The sequence below is a fragment of the Sus scrofa genome, chromosome 4, assembly GCF_054392235.1.
Source record: "Sus scrofa isolate SSC_HxYL_T2T_F1_AM1 chromosome 4, Sscrofa_HxYL_maternal_Yorkshire_Landrace_v2.0, whole genome shotgun sequence".
Lineage (NCBI taxonomy): Eukaryota > Metazoa > Chordata > Mammalia > Artiodactyla > Suidae > Sus > Sus scrofa.
Genome location: NC_139386.1, coordinates 25,925,177 through 25,945,719, shown reverse-complemented (window position 1 = coordinate 25,945,719; position 20,543 = coordinate 25,925,177). Strand labels below are relative to the sequence as shown.

Sequence of the window (20,543 nt, the reverse complement as noted above, 5' to 3'; positions counted from 1 at the left end):
TACTTTTAAATGAGAGTAATAATTCAAATTAATTGAAGTCTGTTTTGTTACAGATGCATTTCTAAACTCTGAGGTATACAAATGAACTAGAAGGAAAAAAGTCACTCTTTTTGGGCTTATATTTTGGAGCATCGACAAATCATATCACATCATATCATATCATGTCATGTCATACTATACCATACCACACCATACCATAATATATACTTATTATACCATACCATTATACCATACTATACTATAATTTCAAGTAATGAAAAGAAGAAAATAATAGTGTGTCTTGACTGTAATGTGAAGGCTACTTAAAACTGGGTCTCAGGAATGTTGTTGACAAGATGACATATGGATAAAAATCTGAATGTTAAAAAACCTAGAGTAATCAAAGTTAATGAGGGAAGTGTGCACTAGATAGAAGAACCAGGAACCTGAGCAGGCTTTGCAGGGGCATAGGGCTCTGGGTTCCTTTTGCCTGTTTAAGGTAGTGTAGCTCAACATTTTCTGTCTTAAATTATAGTGTTCTCCTAAATGTTCTCATTTGAAGACATGATTTTGTGACCATAAAATAGCTTGCAATTCTCTCATTCAGTCTCTTTGGGTTATGAGAACAGAGAAAGAGTTGGTTATATTCAAATTAAAAGTTCTGATATATTTCATGGCATGTCATTCTAGCCACATAAAAATATCTCTGAGGAAGCTTATTTCAGAATCACAGAGTTTTATATTTGTATAGTAATATTTATGCATCAATCAAAAAATGAGAAAGCCCTATTTCTAAATGAATTATGAATGTCGTAAAAAAGTAACAAATTATTTTACAGTATACAAGTCACTAATAAAAATGATAAAATGATGGAAATAAAGGCATGAAGTCATTATTTGCTGTTCTTTAATGTGATACCTGAAAGTAGTAGTTCCATGTTGCTATTACTGAGTGTTGCATTGACTCTCCCAGTAGAAGCATTGAAACTAGTAACTGTCAAGGTCATGGGTTGTTTCCTTCCTTTGAAATTATAAGAGCCTTTCCATATATAATTTTGGGCAAACACATCATCAGGAACTGTGAATAGATTAAATAAACATACACATAAATTTTACTGTGTCCTATAAATATAAGCATTATATAGTAAATTAATTAATATTAGTTTATTGAAGAATGATATTTTTCTAAATATACAACAACATAGAATGTATATTATGAAATGAATTCTTCACCCAAGTGTTTTAATTTTTTGTAATAAACCAAAATAATAATAACCTAGATTTGTACACACATCATTGATGAGAGATAAACACCACCAATTAAGGACACAAGACATATTTAAAATCCAGCTAAAGATATCAAGTTTGCTTAAATTTGGTTTCCTGTAATAATATATTTCTTTCAGAAAAAAAATGAAATGATTTTACTGAGCCAGGTCAGTCTATTTACAACTCCCAAGAGACCTGCTTTTCTCCTAGAGCAGCAGGAGTAGATTCATAGGGGGAAGGGCAGAGTTAAAACGTCCCTTGCAGAAGCAGAACAGCTTTGGAGGACGGTCAGGAGGGATGCTCCTCTGTCACCTTCACAGAATACTCAGTTCAGTAATTTCAATAATAGATGCTCCTGAAGAACAGGGGTCCACCTGTTTTGCTCTTGACAGCTTTGATGTTTATAGGTATTTTTAGAAAAAAGAACCGTCCCTAAAATTGACTAACCCTCATGAGAAAAAGGTGACTTGTGGGAGAACTGAAAAGTATTCTAACATAAAATTTATATCTAAAGAAGAAACACTCTTATATTAGATGCGGATAAATAAGATATTTTATTTATATAAATAGTTTACATTTATATAAAGTATATATATATATAATACATATACATAAATATTTATATAAATATATTAAATAAATAGAGCTCATACAAATCAGGTATGTCAGTGTCTACTCAGATCCTGGATGAAGACTGAGAGAGGCTTCCATTTGCGCAGTACATTACAATAAAGCACATCCCCTGAAATCAGCTATTCAAAAGTGCCATGTTTATTTGTGTGAGTGAATGATTGACATGGATTTAGAAAAAGCCTTTTTTCCCTAACAAGTTATTGATGTTTGTCACCGGGTTTTCTCTATACACATTACACTTCTCACTGCTCAGATCACAGAATCTGGGATTACAAATCATACATTCCCTGGATTCTACTCAGCAAACCAATAAAGCAATACTGTGATAGAAGGTGAGCATAAAATGCCCTCAGGAGTTAACGTTTTTACAGACTATTTCAACCAACATGATTTTCTTCCTATGGTAATTCAAAAGTGAAATAGCAGAGAGATTAGAAATGCAGGCACGAGAGCTAGAGTGCTTGTATTTAAGTCCCTCCTCTACAATTTATAAACTGTGTGGTTTTCCCTAAGTTACTTAACTCTAAACTCTAATATCCTCACCATTAATGTGGGATTAACAGAGAGTTACTACTGGGAGGATTAAATGAGATAATGAATATGAAGTTTTGCTAAGTGTTAGCTGCTATCGTATTATTATTATGCAGGTAAAACAGGGACGCTGTAGGTCTAACAGCTCATTACATAGTTGCTAATAAATATATTTATTTAGCAAACATGCAGTTAGTATTGTGAAAAATCCATAGCCCTGGTTCTGGGCCCTTTGCCAAGTCAGCCTCATATTGGAATTCCTCCCCAAACCTCAAACTACATAGCTATGTTCTGTATGTAAAGGAGACCTGACCTAAAATGTTGATAATGGTGTATGGGTAAAATGCCCTTAATTTGCTAAGCATCTTAAGGAAGAGTTATCTTAAAAATTATACCTCAACAAGAATGGAGGAGAAAGTACCAAGCTAAGTTACCCTACATTAGGAAGATCTGGAATTTGGAGGTAATAGGCTTTTAATTGTAGAGATAATAGGAAGAGCAGTGGAGAAAGATCTAACAGCAACGCCTGCCAGATAGTAGGTACCCAATAAATAAGTATTATTCCTGTATTTCTGTTTATTTCCCCCTGGACTGTACTATGATTACTCTTTGTTACTCCTGAATTTTTAACGAAAATCCGCTACACAACGTGATCTTGTTCATGGTACTTAACAGAAATAAGGAGTGTTGGTTGAGGGGATTAGGGAGCACCTCAGTGGCAGGAAGTAACAGCAATGGAAGGAAGTAGGTAGGAGCAGTAGCAAAAATACTGTATGAGGATTAATCATTGATGTGGTAGCAAATGTTTAACAACTTGTTCTCCAGAAAACAAACCAACAAAGTGATTTGTAGCATTTTCTGATTATATAGTGTAAATATTCCCATAATGGCTGATTCCAAACTATGAACATGACATAACTGAATGCAGAGTTTGGAAAAATGCACAGAACTGACTATGGTGAGGCCTGGGCTCCACCTGGCATCTCCATCATGCCACCACCACCCTCCAATTTTCTCTCACATGACTGAGAAATGTAACTCATAAAAGAATGGGAGAGACAGTTACTGCTTGGTCGTTTATATTCCTATGTACAATCGGAATGATAGTATCTTCTATTGTTAAGTCTAATTTGAGATTTAATTGTGGTTGTGTATTTTGCAATTCTTTGTAAACTCTAAAATGTCATCCAACTATCACTGATGTGGAGAGTAATGAAAAGGTGGAAAACAATGATAGTTATGATCCTTTTTCTCAAGATATATTTGAATTAAAACTTTGATTCAAAGTCTTCAAAGCACTGAAATATAGAATATCATGTTCCTGATTTTGATGCCACTACAAAATGTCATTATTGTCACTTTGGGTTAACCTAATCACGTGTCTCATTCATGATTTTAAAGGAAATACTTCCAAAGTTTTCCCATTAAAATGACACTGTGGGATGGAAATCCTGTGAAATCAGATTGTTATGATCATTATACAACTACAGATGTGATAAATTCATCTGAGTAATAAAAAATAAATAAATAAAAAATAAAATAAAATAAAATAAAATGACACTGCTCTAGAGTTTTACAGATACCTTCACTTAGGTTAAAGAAATTCCTTTCCTTTTTAATTCATTAAAATTTTAAAAATTATAAACATATGTTCAATTTTATAAAATAGTTTCCGTACCAAATATCTCAATGATCATAATTTTTTGTATTACTTTCTTAATGTGACAGATTACTTTTAAGGACTATTTAATGACAATATCCCTGTATATCTATGATAAACCCAATTTGCTAACGATGTGTCATACTTTCTATAATAATGTTGTACTACTGACCATTGAACAACATAGATTGGAACTGTGAGGGTCCACTTATATGCAGATTTTTTTCTTTACTACAGTACAGTTCTACTGATCCATGCTTGGTTGAATTCATGGATGAGGAAATCACAGATACAGAGAGACACTGGGTTAGGAGGAACCACATACTGAGGGTTAACTATAAATTTTGTGTATATTTTTGATTGCACGGAGGGTCAGCACTTTTAACCTACTTGTTTTTTTTTTTTTTTTTTTTTTTTGCCTTTACTTGAGCCACTCCTGTGGCATATGGAGGTTCCCAGGCTAGGGGTCCAATCTGAGCTGTAGCCGCTGGCCTACACCAGAGCCACAGCAACACAGGATCCAAGCAGCATCTGCAACCCACACCACACAGCTCACGGCAACACCAGATCCCCCACTGAGCAAGGCCAGGGATCGAACCTGCAACCTCATGGTTCCTAGTCAGATTCATTAACCACTGCGCCACGACAGGAACTCCCCTACTTGCTGTTTAAGGGTCATCTGTATTTGATTTACTAAAATTTTATGTAGGACTTTATCCTACATAAATTTAGATGTATAATCTTAAATCAAAGGAACCTATAACTTTCCTTTTTAAAATGTCTTTACCCACATTACTAGAGTTATATTGGACCCATAAAATGAATTTCATTGATAGTTTTTATAAACTGGGATGATTCTTTCAAAATTTCAGTACAGACATAAATCTGTTTTTTCCTTGTGGAAATAGCTTTACCTACTTCTTTATTTGTTATGGGATTATTCAAGTTCTCTCTTACTAGTTCTGTCAAACTTTACTTTTTTAGTAACTTGCCTATATTTAATTTTTTAAAATAGTTGACAGCTATGGATAGTTTTCTGTTATATATTTCTACTTTATTTAATCTACCCTCGAAGTAGTTATATTCACACTTCCTTTTGAAAGGGTATTTATTTTTGCTTCTTTTTCAATCAGTTTTACCAGAAAATTGTCACTTTGTATATTTTTTTAAAGAACTACTTTTGACTCTGTTGAGATTCTTCTACTGTATCTTTGTTTTTTTGTTTGTTCATTTTTACTACATTGAGTTTTGCTTTCTTTTGGTAATTCCGTTATATTTTTTTATCTTCTTAACAGGGAGACAACTAATTAATTCCAAGGCTTTCTTTTCTTTTAATGTAAGGATTTAAGTCTATAAATTTCCCACACATCTTTGCTTTTCTTCAGTACCCATGTTTTGATACTTAGATTTTCCAGCATAACTAAGCTCTCTTTATTATTATATTTTCCCCTTTAATTTCTTCTTTAATTCATGAGTTACTCATCAGTATTACATCTGTTCTTAATTTCCAAATGTTCAGGAATTCAAAAAGTTATCCATTTTGTTATTAACTGTTTAATCCATCATGGTCAATTGAGACTGATTTTGCTTTGAAATTTGTGTAAAGATTTATTTTTTATTTAATACATGGTCAATTTTTATAGCTATCTGCTGTTCCATTAAAGACAATATATATTGTTTGTTTGATGAGAAAATCTTTATAAAGTGTCAAATATATTAGTATCAAACATATTAGTTTTGTTGTTTAGTTCTTCCACATTTTTAATTTTTTTTTGTCTGTCTGATCTATTTATTGCTAGCCATTGGCCACGTTTTGCCCAGGACAGTCTAGGTTTACACTTGATGTGCTAGAGCTATTATTCAGAGCAATCATCTGCTCCCAGAGAAAACATCTTTATTGAAAAGTTCTGGGCATCAGTGAACCATTGTGATTTTCTGATTCCACTGCTAAATTTTCTTATGTTGACATATTCTTTGATTACCTGAATGAAATGCAGTCTGTTTTCACTAACTATTGAAAAAATCAGTTCCTCAGACTCACTTTTTGTTGTTGGCACTCCAGTTTTATAGCATGTACATTAAGAACTTCTGAAAACAACTAAAACTATATTTTAACATTGCACCTGGCTTAATACAACAGACCAAATCTATCTCTAAGGTAAAGATTACATGCTAAGCCTTTAATTTTTTATGTATATCTCTTCATTTTTAACCATGTAAATAAAATACCTACTAATATATTAAAAAAGGAGCTGTCATAAACTGAGCCCTTACTATGAACTAAGAACTTTTCACTTCATTTTCTAATCATTATTTATTTTGTATAGGTAAAGAAATGGGTCAGATGATGAAAGTAACTTTGCCAAAGCTCCAGGGTAGGGAATGCATAAGATAGGAATTACATCAAGTTTGTAGGACTTCAAACCCATATTTTAATGACTAAATAATTTTGTTTTTTAAGTCAAATAATTGAAAATAAACTAGACAAGTTCTAGAAGTTGCTAAATTTTACTCTCCCACCAAGTGTATTTGGTTCCTTTAAAATATATATTTAAAAATTATATGTAACATTTCATTTTTTTAATGTTTTAAATAAAACATTGTCATTATTTATAGCCATTTGCAGATATTCATGAAGGGAAATTTTATAGAGGGAACTGTAAATAATATTTTTGCAATATTAACAAGTTTCAGCATTATTCTGCTTGAAATTCAACCTCTTATAATACAAATTTCCAAATTCTAAATTCCAAACACTCAAATGCATAATTTTCCCAAAATAAAATATTTTTTTCTAAATGGTCATTTTGTTAAGAAAACAGCAGATCACTTTGAAATCATGAGCACTAGAAAAACAACTGAAACTACTAACCACTTAGTTTTGGGCTGGGTGTTCCCAGTGCAGGTCTAGGATCTTTCACCAATATTTTGGAACCAGCTATGAAATGAAATAAAAATGTTTTAAAATTTTAATATAATTAATAATATATACAAACACACACAGATATAATATGATACATTGCTAATTTTATTCTCTGACATATCATATAGTTTTCTCCAAGATGTCTTATTTACTATAGCATCTCAGTCCCTGCTCAACAACGAAAACTTCAATAATTATCCCTTTTATAGTCCAGTGGGGCAGGGGGACTATTAAGGCTGCCTTATCACTTTGAGGTCCCATTTCTTATTTTGAAGGCATATGAAATCATATGTCTTTAAACACACAAACATGGAAACAGTTGTTTCCAACATGGAAGTTGAGGGAGGGCTGAGGGTATGCTAAAAGGCAAATAATTAAGGTAAGTTTCATATTTAAGAGACATAATTTATTAAGACATCCCATGGTGTCATAAGAAATTGGCTAGACTCAATGTTGAAGACTTAACAAAATTTAACAAATGTAGCTTAAAATCATCTGGGGTGCTGGATGTGCCTGCAGAGTTAAAGGAGCTATGACATGCAGTGCTTATAGATCTGCATAGGCTTACTTTTTTTTTTTTCCTAAGAAAAATGTAATGTCTTTAAAGTCTTTAAGAGAAAGATATTTGGGTGGGTGAACATCACACTGTCTGCAAGATAAACGACAATTTGGAAAGGAGCAGGTATTGATTTGAGCAGAGAAGGTAGAAGGCCATATCAACAATCACAGTAGAAATAATAACAAGTTAGACTACCGTAGCAATGACGATAAACTTAAAAGTGTGTAGATGTTTTTTTAAAGCTACTAAAGTCTCGTGGATTTAAAGCAACAGGAATATGTCAAATATGACCACTAGATTTATATTTATTATATGATGATGGTACCACTTGATGAGTGAAGATCAAGAGAAGACTTATGAAAGGGAAATTTGAGTTTAAATTTGCATATATTGAGCATTTAAATGTCTTTGAAAAATTCCAGAAGAGATATCAGGTAAGCAACTGAATATATAAGTCTGGAGCTAAGAGAAAATAAATGAGTTAGAAATATCAATTTGTAAATAACCTTCACAGAGAAAACAGTTTAAATCACTGGCTTGAAGGAGACCAACTGGGAGAGAGAATACAGAGTGAAATGAAGAGATGACTAAGAACTGAGCATTAGCAAAGCATAGGTAGAGAACATTAAGCTTATAAAGGAAATGGAGAATTTGTATCCATAGTTTTCAAGAGATAAAATATATATTTACTTAAATATTGATTCAATACTTTTCACATATAAGGCACAGTTTAGTTGTTAAAATTATAGTTGTAAACACTGTGAACAAAGTCTCTGTTTATTTGAGATTATATTCTAGTTTGGGAAGGGCAGATGAAAGGGTAGGAAAGTTGTTAATGACAGTGACAGGTAAATAAATGAAATAATAAGATCTCACATAGAAGGAACTTTTATCATGAATATTTTTAAAAAGAAAAAATCTGTAATATTCTAGCTATTAGAAGAGAGTGAAAATATTTCAAGAAGGGAAAGTCAATAATATTTGTAAATGATGCAAGACATCGAGAAAAAGAATGCCTGAAAAAGAAAAAAAGAATTTATGACTTTTTCAAGCATTCTAGAAAAAATTTTCTTTGCTCTTTCCTCTGGTAAACTCATTACATCTTTTTCAGATGGGGACTACTCTCATGAAGCAAAGTAGTAGCAGAGGTGGACATGTCACCGAGACCTGGGCAAATTACCATATCACCCTGGCTGAGAAATGAATTTTGAGATGGAGTCCATTTAAAACTGTGACAGTCAAATTTCTGAATAGTGCTTTCTTGACCAGCCTTTTGGAAGTACTCCAAAGGGTTATTCTACCAGAAGGATATAAACCCAGGAATTCTAGCAGCAATTTTCCTTACCGTAGTGGGTTGGCAATTATACGCTCCAAATTAATGTTCACCAGGAAGTTCAGAATATGATCTTATTTGGAAACAGGGTCTTCGAAGATGTCATTAGTTGGGAATCTTGAGGTGAAAGACTTGAATAATAGTTCTGTGCCTCTGAATCCAGAAGTGTCTATATATCACTCCTACCCTTGGAGTTGGCCAACAAATTTCCCTTGCTCCTAAGCTAATTTAAATTGTTCATTCTTTTGTATCTGAGAAAAGTTTAAACAGTACAAAATCCATTAAAAGCTTTTATAGAGAAAACTTACCTTCACAAACAGGAACTTTTCCAGTCCAGGTGTTATCAGATCTACACACTCTATGTTCTGTTCCACCTGCTAAGAAGAAGCCAGGCTGGCAGGTATATATTAATGTATACCCATGGGATGGGAGGTCCATTCCTACTACATTTGCATGAGCAGGAGTTTCTGGCTGTTTACAGCTATGGGCTACATATTAAAAAAAGAGAAAAATGTTCATTTTTATAGACATTTTAAGAAAATTTTGAGACTGGAGTCATATTTTTATAGGTATGTTAATGCCTCTATGTAAATATACCTTTATATAAAGAAAGTGTCAATGTAATTGTTAATATTAATTTAATAGATTAGCATTGCCCATACAATCATCTATGGAACACTGGTGAATGTTAACAGATAAACTAAGAGGAAAAATAAGACTTTGGATAATTAAGCTAATAAATGTATACTATATCACCACTTTAGAGAGTCACAATATATATTAGTATTTAAAAGGATCTAAGTCCTATAGCAAGATAACTTTTAAAGTTTATCAACTCATATTTTCTTTATCAGCTTAGGAAATAATAATTTATAATTTTATTTATTATATTTATTTTAAATTAAAAGCATGTTTTCTATAGTTAAATCCAATTACAACTCAATATGTTGCTCTGATATTAATATATCCTAATGTAGAAAGTAAAATTTAATAAATTTTTACATATGAAATTTTCTGGCCACATTTTCAGTCCATATGCTAGCAGCATCTTTTCATCAATTTATTTTTTTGTTTCTTTATCGCCATGATTTTTTCTTCAATTCCTAATTCTCCATCTTGATGCCACTATGCCTGTACTTATGATACTACTTAGCCCTGCCCCTCAGTTCACTTGTTTTGTGTCTTATGATGACTGTGCCTTTCTCCATGAGAAAAAGCTATTACCCGGGAGTTCCCACTGTAACACAGTGGGTTAAGGATCCAGCATTGACACAGCTGTGGCATAGGTCGCAGCTGCAGCTCAGATGCAATCACTGGCCAACTGTCATACACTGTGGGTGCAGCCAAAAAAAAAAAAAAAAATGGCACTATCCCCTAAACAAGATAACATTTCTGATCATTTGTTCATTTAAGGGTCATTTGTCCAGACCCTTAAATCTGGTTTCTAAAAAAGTGTTCTATGGACAAATTTGCTGAGAATTTTTTTCCAATTTCTTTCCCAGTGGAGTTTAACTAAAATATAAATACTAGCTAAATTTTTAAATACTATATGATAAACATTTTGTTATATGGTTTATATTTAATATAATAAATAGTCTCTGCTACATTCTTGACCCTATTATGCACATATTAGAAATTCTGAGATGCTCTGCAGTAACAGAAGCTGTTTAACTTTAGTTAAATCATTATATCCCAAATGCAGGTCATCAAAGAATCTTGGTTTACTATGAAATACCTAATTCCTCCCACACAGCTGTTCTACAGAACATAACACACTCTGAGGAATTCTCCTTTAAGGAATTTCACCATATTTAAACATAAGCCTACAGGATATTTTCATGACTGCTCAGCGGATTATTCTGCTGATTTTCAGTAAGCTTCAGCTCCATAGGGCCTCCTGTTATTTGTTTGGGTGGTTCTGAACAGGGATAGAGTAAATTCACAGGACTTTTTTGGATTTCAGCAAACTCTAGCTACCATTCTGATGGGTATTTCTACCCCTGTTTACTCTTCATTTTTATCCCTCACAAAAAAAGATGGAGAGGAGATAAAAAGAAGTAGTGGGGAAAGAAGTGATAACTCACTAGCTGAAATTTATTTCTAACTGTAAGTCAGAAAAAATGTTTAGTAGTCTGTTTTTATTCAATCTCCACAGCAAGTCCTTTCACCTTAGGGTCAGTACACATTTAGATGTCCAGGAAATTCTACGTGGTATTCAAATCTTTAGTTAAGGTACTGGATATTTCCTTGCAAGGATGTTTTTAGCTGCTTTCTTTAGATTCTCAGAGAGTTTCATAAGTGAAAATGATTGAATCACCACTACATTGCAGCCTCCTGTATCACAGAAAACTTCAAATTCATAGTGCAGATCAATGAATCTAAAAAATATGATCATGTAAAATTATCAGGTGACCAAAGTGAATACAATTACAAAAGTTTTTTCAAAATGAACAAAACTGTGCCCTGTACTTTCTGACATCTTAAAAAATATTCTCTCCAATGGTGATGGGTTATGCTATAATAATAATATTATACACATGAATTGTGTTTTATAATAACTTACAATCAATGTGAATCATCTTTTGCATGGATATAAATTTATTTTTGCACTTGGAAGAAAAAAATGCATATAAATGCTTATCTTTTATTTTATTTTTTTGTCTTTTTGCCTTTTTCTAGGGCTGCTCCCACAGCATATGGAGATTCCCAGGCTAGGGGTCGAATCAGAGCCATAGCCACTGGCCTACACCAGAGCCACAGCAACACGGGATCCAAGCCACGTCTGCAACCTAAACCACAGCTCACAGCAATGCCGGATCCTTAACCCACTGAGCAAGGCCAGGGATTGAACCCGCTACCTCATGGTTCCTAGTTGGATTCACCAACCACTGTGCCACGATGGGAACTCCTATAAATGCTTATCTTTGATGAGTATAAGTTCTGATCTACAATACTCACGTGTGCACTCGGGCTGAATTCCACTCCATGTGAGGTCAGGAAGGCAAGTACGTGTTGTTGACCCTTGGAGAAGATGTCCTTTTTTGCAGTGGAACTGTACAACACTTCCTACCTATAGAAAATTATGGAGAAAAAAAAATTGTCCCAATGCAATTTCAAATATGGAAAAAAATAGAAAAAAAAGCATGAATGAGAAATTGCTTTTAAAAGAAGTTCTGCGTGGTAGAGGATGGAAGGAAAATAAAAAATCTGATTTAAAATAAAATGGGGGAAAAAGACTAAAGAGGAAAACATATCTTTGAGGGAATATAATCATCAAATATTTGAGTATAATGTATACGTAGGCATGAATTTTTTTGCCATGATAGTTTAAAGAACATATATAAGATACCAAAAGGCCAATAAGCTACATATGAATATAAGATAGACAGATATATAAATAGAAAGTTAAATAAAGACAGGTAAATGAAGATGGATAAAGACAGACATGGAAATAAGGATAACTAACAATCTAGGAGGCAAATTAATATGGGTGACAGTAAATGTGATATGAGATTGGACACAAAGGTGTTTAATGAAAGTTGTAGTGGTAACAGAAAAATACAATGGAAGACTATAGCAATCTGCAATAAACTTTCAAGGCATGTGTAATTTAGAGAAATAAATAAAACAATGGTTCTCAAAGTAACCCAGTCTTAACTAGGAACTTGTTAAATATGCCAGTTCTCAAACCTTATCCCAGATCCACTGAATAAGAAACTCTTAGGGTTAGCAATGGCAATTTTTATTTTAGCAAGCTCTCCAAGTGATTTTAATGAACACTAAAGTTTGAAAACAACAGATATAACATCAAAAAAAAAAGATAAGAACATTATGAGAAAATGTATGGTTAAAATATACATCATAAATTTTAGGGAAAAAAAAGAATAGTTTTGATTGGTTAGCATGGAGAATTTACACAGTGATCTGGGAAGCTGGGAGTAAAGTTGGAAGCAGTAAGCTATAGCCAAAAAGAAACAGACTTCAGAAGCATATACACTTGGCTTTAACAGAATTTGATGTTACTTTAATAAGGTATATCTCTTCACTGAGATTTAATTTCTTTTATATAAATTAATATGATATTATAGGATATATAATTCACTCTACATGGGCATGGAACATAAGTTTTCAATAAATTCTAGCCAAAATTATTAAGTCAGTGACCAATATTCAGTTTCTAAAGACTTTCAAATAGCAGTCTATAGCATTTGAATGTTTTTAATAAAAACATAAAGTTGATATAGCTTTAGGAGCAACTACAATTTATGTAGAAATTAATACCTTTGAAAAATTAAATTGGCCATTGTACAGAGAAACTGTGAAACTAGAATAATGCTGAACAGTAATTCTAATCATGAGGCTTGCATTGCCATTTTGGATTTGAATGGATAAAGCTTGACCAGTTTGTGGCAGTGGACATGGGAAGGAAGTTGTTTAGGCAAAACATTATAAAGAAAAATCATTGGGATTTGCTAAATGATTAGAGGTAGAAAAGATGGGATATTTAGGGTCACCATCATCTGGAGCCTGAGAATGTTCAATTGCTATCTTAGGGCTTTTCACATAGACTATGTTTCCTTTCTTCCCACCTCCCCCCTTAGTTTCTACTCCTACCTGCTAAAGCAACTCAGGCTAAACCTAATGTGACATAATTTGATACAAGATTTCATTTGGACCTTGAGATTAGGTATATTCCACCACATTTCATTTTCTTATTATAGCGAAGAACTATGCTTCAACTGAAACATTCAGTTCCAATAGTCATTCTCTTATAAACCATTTTTATCCTTCCAGTTATTTCTTATTATGTCTTCCATGACAACCTTAACTTTGTATCTAGGAGATCACTCATTCTCTGAATGCCCACTTTTTGTCCACAGCTACTACATTGCTCAACTCCAGGGAGCACTTTTCATGTCATATTCAATATAAATCCTTCAAATTATGCTCTACAGCATGCCATTCGCATACTCCCTGAAGTTGTGCAATATAGTGCTACAGATTATTTACTTCCTCATATGGTTTATATGACTGATCATGTGGATTTTGCAATTCTGTTCTTTTGTCAAACCAGCTCAACAGAACTCATCACCTCTATCAATCCAGCAATCTGACTTCAGGCTAGATCTCAGGTAATGGCCACCCTTCACTCATAAACCTTCCCTTGTTTAAACTACCATCAAAGACTGACTTTGCCTCCTAAATCTTTCTCAAACTTTTTTCCTCTTTTCCCGTGTCTACATCTTGATTTAGTCCTCAACGTTATTTCTCAATGGTTCCCAAACTTTAGCAGATATTATAATCACCAGAAGAACTTATCCAAACACAGATAGCTGAGCCCCACTCAGGAATTTCTGACTGGGTTACATCTGGGAGAGACCACAAAACCCACATTTCTAACATGTTTCCAGTTAATACTGTTGCTACTGGTCAGGGACCAAACTTTGAAAATTATCATTAAGGACAATTACAATAATCATCCAACTTGTATCCACTTCTCCAGTCTTGACCCTGATGAATTTATTTTCCACTCTAAAGTCAGAATGATTTATTTAACATGAAAGTTTGACTTTATCATTATTCTTCTTAAAATCTATACTGGCTCATCACCCCTAGGATAAATTTACATTGTGTCAACTTAGCAGATAAAAGCCTCCATAATCTGATCACTAATCCTCTCTCTAGATCACTCATCATCATTGCTCACTTACTTTTACTCAAATTGCGCTCATACAATACTGAATTTTAGAAGTTCCCACAATTTATACACATTTTCATGCTGTTCTTCTAACAGGGAATGCATTTCTCAACTATTTGTTCTTAGGTCTTACCCTAAAAGATTTACCTCAAAGTTTCTAGAAAGCCTTCCCTGCAGCAAACAGGCAGGAAAACTGCCTCTTTTATGTGCTTCCTTTGCTCCTTTCAATGTTATCAATGTTATCAATCTATCCTACAAAGCCATCAATTCCATCTGACACACACCAAGTTTCAGCTTTTCTTGGCGAGGGATCCTATGTTATTCACCATTATATACCAAGAACTTAGAAAAGTCTTGAAATAATTGGATCAACTGAAAGAATGGGGATTAATAATATAAAATTATGTAATTACTTAAAAAGATTTAACATGTCCATCAGTTTCTTAAAATGTAGTCATATCCCTTCTATAATATAAAGTTAAAACATTATTTATTTGAAAAGTATGTTTGAGTTATTGCATCAAACTATATTAGTAAGGAATGAGAAACATGATAGATTATATAGGTTTATTTTTTCTTTACTTCTAAGACATTTTCCTCATTACTGCACTCTTTTCTGAAGTCACCATAAATACTGCTTTACATATTAGCCAGACACTATAGAACTAAAATCTATTTAAAGTTTCTATATATGTCATGAACAAGATTTGTGTGTGTGTGTGTGTGTGTGTGTGTGTGTGTCTTTTTAGGGCTGCACCCACAACATACGGAGGTTCCCAGGCTAGGGGTTGAATTGGAGCTGTAGCTGCTGATCTACACCACAGCCACAGCAATGTGGGATCCGAGCTGTATCTGTGACCTATATCACAGCTCATGGCAATGCCAGATCCTTAATGCACTGAGAGAGGCCGGAGATCAAACCTGCATCCTCATGGATACTATTCAGATTCAGATGCATTTCCGCTGAGCCATGACAGGAACTCCCAGGAACACATTTAATAACAAAATTTTTGTCAAATTCACAAATACTTATACCAAGTACTTATTATATGTGTAGAGTTATACACATTTAGTAACTGATTTTTACACAGAATTTGTTATATTTGTATCAATCATTAAAATATCCTCTAAGTATTAGTGCTTTCATAATTTTTAGTGATAAATCCACTTAATAGTATGTTTTACACATTTCTCTATCCTTTTCCAACTTGCCATGTTAAATCCCCTTCTGACTATAAATAATTTCTAACATAAATAGTTTGAATATCCATGGAAAAATAGGTAACAACATTTTTTACATTACCTAATTCAAAATATTCTGGTAAAAATAATTTATGTACAATTTTTCCTACCAATATTTATTAATAAAGTGCTATTTGGAAGTTCCCTTGTGGTACAGTGGGTTAAGAATCCAATGTGGCTGCAGCTGTGGCATGGGTTTGATTCTTGGCTCAGGAACTTCTGCATTCCACAGGTGCAGCCAAAAAAAAAGTGCTATTTGTATAAGTGATTATACACAATGTGACTATTAATTAAAATAAATATTTTATATAAACATTTAAAAATATTTCATGTCAAGTTTTAATTGCAGTTAATATTTAAATAAAATTTTCTTTAAATTGGCCTAAACTAGCATGTTGTTTACAAATGCATTATAAAATTATAGGCATGTCTTATTGTAATATGACTTATCTTTAACTCTTATTCCCTCTTAAATGTTATATTTCAGTTCCTTAGTCATATGTTAGACAGTCATAGGATTAACCAAAATTTTAGAAATTTAATTACATTTCAAATAAGATCTACCTTATCTTTCACGATGTTTTATATCAAATGACTCTTACTTTGCTAGAATTTCATCATATTTTTCATGACTAATTTTCAATATCAAATATTCCTATAACTGGAATATACAGTGTGGCTCCTAACAACTATATACATACATACGTGTGTGCGTGTGTATATATATATGTATATGTATATATGTATATATATATACAAAATAAGGCATCAAAATGTATATGTTCCTTCTGTAATATTTTTCAATTATTTATATTTTGTTATGTTTATATTAAGCATTTACCCCAAGAAAAATTGAAGTAGCTTCTAATAAAAAACATACAAATATAAAATTAATAAAATTGAAGTAGAAAGGCCGAATCATAAAATGAAAGGATAAACACATATGCTTAAGCTGAGGCTCAAGGGGTTTTCTCTGACTGAGCATCAATTTTGGTCCTGAGCATTCTGAATGAGAAAAATTGAATATGGTGTTTTATGAGTTTTTACTAAAAATAATCAGAAGATTTTAACTTTAAATATTGAATGTTACTTTTATGTTTTCAAATTCATGTCATAGTTATCATTTAGAGACACTATGTAACACATCTGCCTCACGCAATGTATTTATGTACTAATTTCAGTTATAAACCAGAAGTTATACATAATCACCATGGTTGTTTTGTTTTGTTTTGTCTTTTGGAAAAGTCCCTAAATTCAAAAATCATATTCCCACTCATTTCATAGGGATTGTGTAAACCAACAGATGTAAGAAAGCCAAGTTTCAGAGGCCACTAAACAGAACACTGCATTTTTTATATATATGCTTAGGGATGCAAAAACACTTTTTTTTTCTTTTAAAGTCTGAACATGGCAAAACTGTTTTGTGAGTGACAGGGAAAAAGTTCTGTTCTAGCCACAAATTACTTTTTTTTTTTTGCTTTTTAGGGCCTCACACACGGCACATGGAGGTTCCCAGGCTAGGGGTCGAATCAGAGCTGCAGCTGCCAGCTATAGCCACAGCAACACAGATCCAAGCAGCATCTGTGACCTACACCACAGCTCATGGCAACACTGGACCCTCAACCCACTGAGCAAGGCCAGGGATCTAACCTGCAACCTCATGGTTCCCAGTCAGATTTGTTTCAACTGAGCCACAATGGGAATTTCACAAATTACTTTTTAATATGAAACTGGATTCTACACACTAGTCAATATTCAACACTGAAGTTTAAAAGCAATGGTCTATTTTAAAAAAATTAAGGTGTCATTATATATACTTTACATCACATAGTAGTTTCTAATATATTCCAAAGTAATCTGAATTATGAATTAAACATGTAAATATTTTCTTCTCAAAAAATATGGATTAAAAATATCTTTTAGAGTGCTTTTGAACACCAGTCTGGTATTAGCTACCCATTTATGGCTTAGATTTTTTTCAACATGACTTTTAAAGAGTTAATAAGGACTACAGCTATAGATAGTAATCATTTTATAGAAATGAACAAAGTTTTAAAATGGTACTTAATTTACATCTTTGATCACATTGACAGTCAATGAATAGTCTCTCTTATTTCTCTAATTCTCAACTTTCAAATCTTAAAAGCTGTCAACTCTCAGAAAACTGCCAGCATATGTGGGTTTCTAGTATATAGTCTGTATCTTTACATATGTAAATATGAGCTGATGACATACAGTTAAGAGTCATCAGATAAACCTCTTCTCACAGGTACAAGGTTGACCCAGGCATCTGGATATCCAAGGAAACTGCTGGGTAGGTGGTGTTTGGATAACTTTGCAGAAATGGTCGATGTAGCATAGTGTTGAAAATTTTGGTCTTTCCTAAACTGCTCCAGGTAATTCTGACATTTTGATTATCAATATTCTGGTTTTCATTGACTACATGAAAGATAATTTTGACAAAAGAGTAATTACAATTACATGGGTAACACTCTTACATGGGTCTATGACTGTGCCACGCCTTTGTTCTCTAAAGAATTCTACCTTGAAAAACGTTTTCATCTTGTAGTGTCCTGTAAAATCTTTTGTAAAAGTACTGGCTGTGAACTTTTTCTGGAATAGATATTTTTTCTATTAAGAACTATATTTACTATTCTCAAAAAAAAAAAAGGCTTTCTGTAGGGTTGGCCTTTCTCTTTTTATCTGCTCTTAGCATTACTTTTTAAAATTAATTAATTAATTAATTAATTTATTTTTTACTCAAATGAATATCACATCTATAGTTGTATGATGATCATCACAGTCCAATTTCACAGGGTTTCTTTATATCCAATCCTTTTCCTCCCAGCTCTGCAAGAGCTTCCATTAGATCACAGTTCAGCCAGGGCTGACTGAATGATGCCCAGCTTCTCTACATGGCTTTTCTCTTCTTTTGGAAGCTTTTTATTTCAACAAGTACTGTAGGCAGTGAAAGGAATAAAGCTAATTATTACTTGTTGGAGTCTTGTCTCAGGCATGCTGTAGGTTTGTTCAAGGTCCATTACTCTGCTGCTGTTGTCATTTGGATGCTACATTTAACAGAGAAGTGGGTCAACACCTAGCACACCAGTGTAGATGCCAAACACATTTGAGCAGGATAAGGTAAATTTTATAAACACCGGCCCATGTTGTGTGACAGAACACCTAGTTGACTTAAAAGAGATGTGGGGAAGTTCCCATTATGGCGCAGTGGAAATGAACCCAACTAGGAACCATGAGGTTGCTGGTTCATCCCTGGCCTTGCTCAGTGGGTTAAGTATCTGGCATTGCCATGAGCTGTGGTGTGGATCGCAGATGCAGCTTGGATCCTGTGTTGCTGTGGCTGTGGTGTAGGCCAGCAGGTATAGCTCTGATTTGACTCTAGCCTGGGAACCTCCACTTGCCACGGGTGCAGCCCTAAAAAAAGAGGAAGAAAAAAAAAAGAGAGAGATGTTGGCATGGTTGTCCAGGTAATTGATTACTCTCAAGTTTGCCAGATATGATAAATAACTTCCTAGCTAGAATACCTAGGGAATTCCTTTTAAAATCAGATAGCTAAGAGGCTGTTTGATTTCTGTAATGTTTTTTTATCTACTTGGGTAATTTGGTTGCTCCTATATCATTCAACACTAGGATGAATTATGGATGCCAACCTGGCCACTGTTGTACCCAAGATTACTGTGTCTATAAAAGTGGGTGGTCCAGACTTGCTTTTGGAAATAGAAGCCAGAGGATGAAAGGTGTCAATAGATAATTGCAGTAGCTGATCATGCTATCTATCTGTAGTTGATGATTTCTGTCTCTCTACCCCTCAATCAAGGATGCTTTCGTAGTCTCTGTAGTCAAGACAGAACTTTTTCACCATGGTTATTTTGGCAGGGTTAAAATCTTAGTGCTAAATATATTGAAATTAAATACCTAAAAGTCAGATTAAAACCATTTTATATTTTATTATAATTTTATGTAACAAGCCCTAAATCAATATAATGTGTCTTTCAAACCCCAGACCTCAATTTAAAGAGTGATACAGCAGTTAGTGAAATATGTATGTTTGGCATTTACTTCACAATTAATCTAGATGTTGCATCAATCATTTTGACAGCTACTTTCTTTACCATCAATGTATTTTTAGCCAAAAATTGTTCCAATTTATAATATTTTAGATAAAAAGAGAAATTATGTTGAGTACTTTTTCAACACTAGAGTTTTTGTCATCTCTAGCAACAGGTGACATATTCTTACATGTTGATAATTGCATCAATGTCTAAAAATATACTATACAAATCTTTATAGAAAAGGAGAATGAACAAATAAATCTATTAAAGAGAAAATTAAGAAATGAGATTACCCCTGCAATTTATAACTTTCTCCTTTTTCTTTTGTGCATCCCAGAAGTGGGGTTCCTACAGCTGTGATTTTATTTAACTCACTACTGGCTATGGTGATCAAACTAGAGATAGATAAAAAATCTCCAATACTTTGAGTCTCTCTCTGGAAATTTGAAATTGAAACTGAGACAATTAATCAGTTTATGCAGCTGAGATGTAAATAAAAACAATGTATCCTTGGCCACATGGCCAATCTGCAGAGAGAGAAAATGAAGATACCGTGTAGTGGAAAAGACTGATTACTGTTGTCCAGTTTCTAGATTGGAGGCTTGATAAATCTCACCTAAATCCCTTCTCTTGTAGCCATGTA

At 33.3% G+C, this 20,543-nt stretch overlaps 1 protein-coding gene across 5 annotated transcripts in view; it reads right to left on the bottom strand.

Annotated features, from left to right (window-relative positions):
- Positions 1-20,543, bottom strand: part of CSMD3 (CUB and Sushi multiple domains 3) — a 1,221,352-nt gene that overhangs the window by 15,828 nt on the left and 1,184,981 nt on the right. For all 5 annotated transcript variants that reach the window (XM_021090582.2, XM_021090584.2, XM_021090585.2 and 2 more), the window contains 4 exons: positions 11,846-11,957; positions 9,196-9,375; positions 6,945-7,010; positions 899-1,057 (listed from right to left, as the gene is read on the bottom strand). In XM_021090582.2, coding sequence (XP_020946241.2) covers positions 899-1,057; positions 6,945-7,010; positions 9,196-9,375; positions 11,846-11,957 — 517 coding nt within the window. The remainder of the gene's footprint in view (positions 1-898; positions 1,058-6,944; positions 7,011-9,195; positions 9,376-11,845; positions 11,958-20,543) is intronic.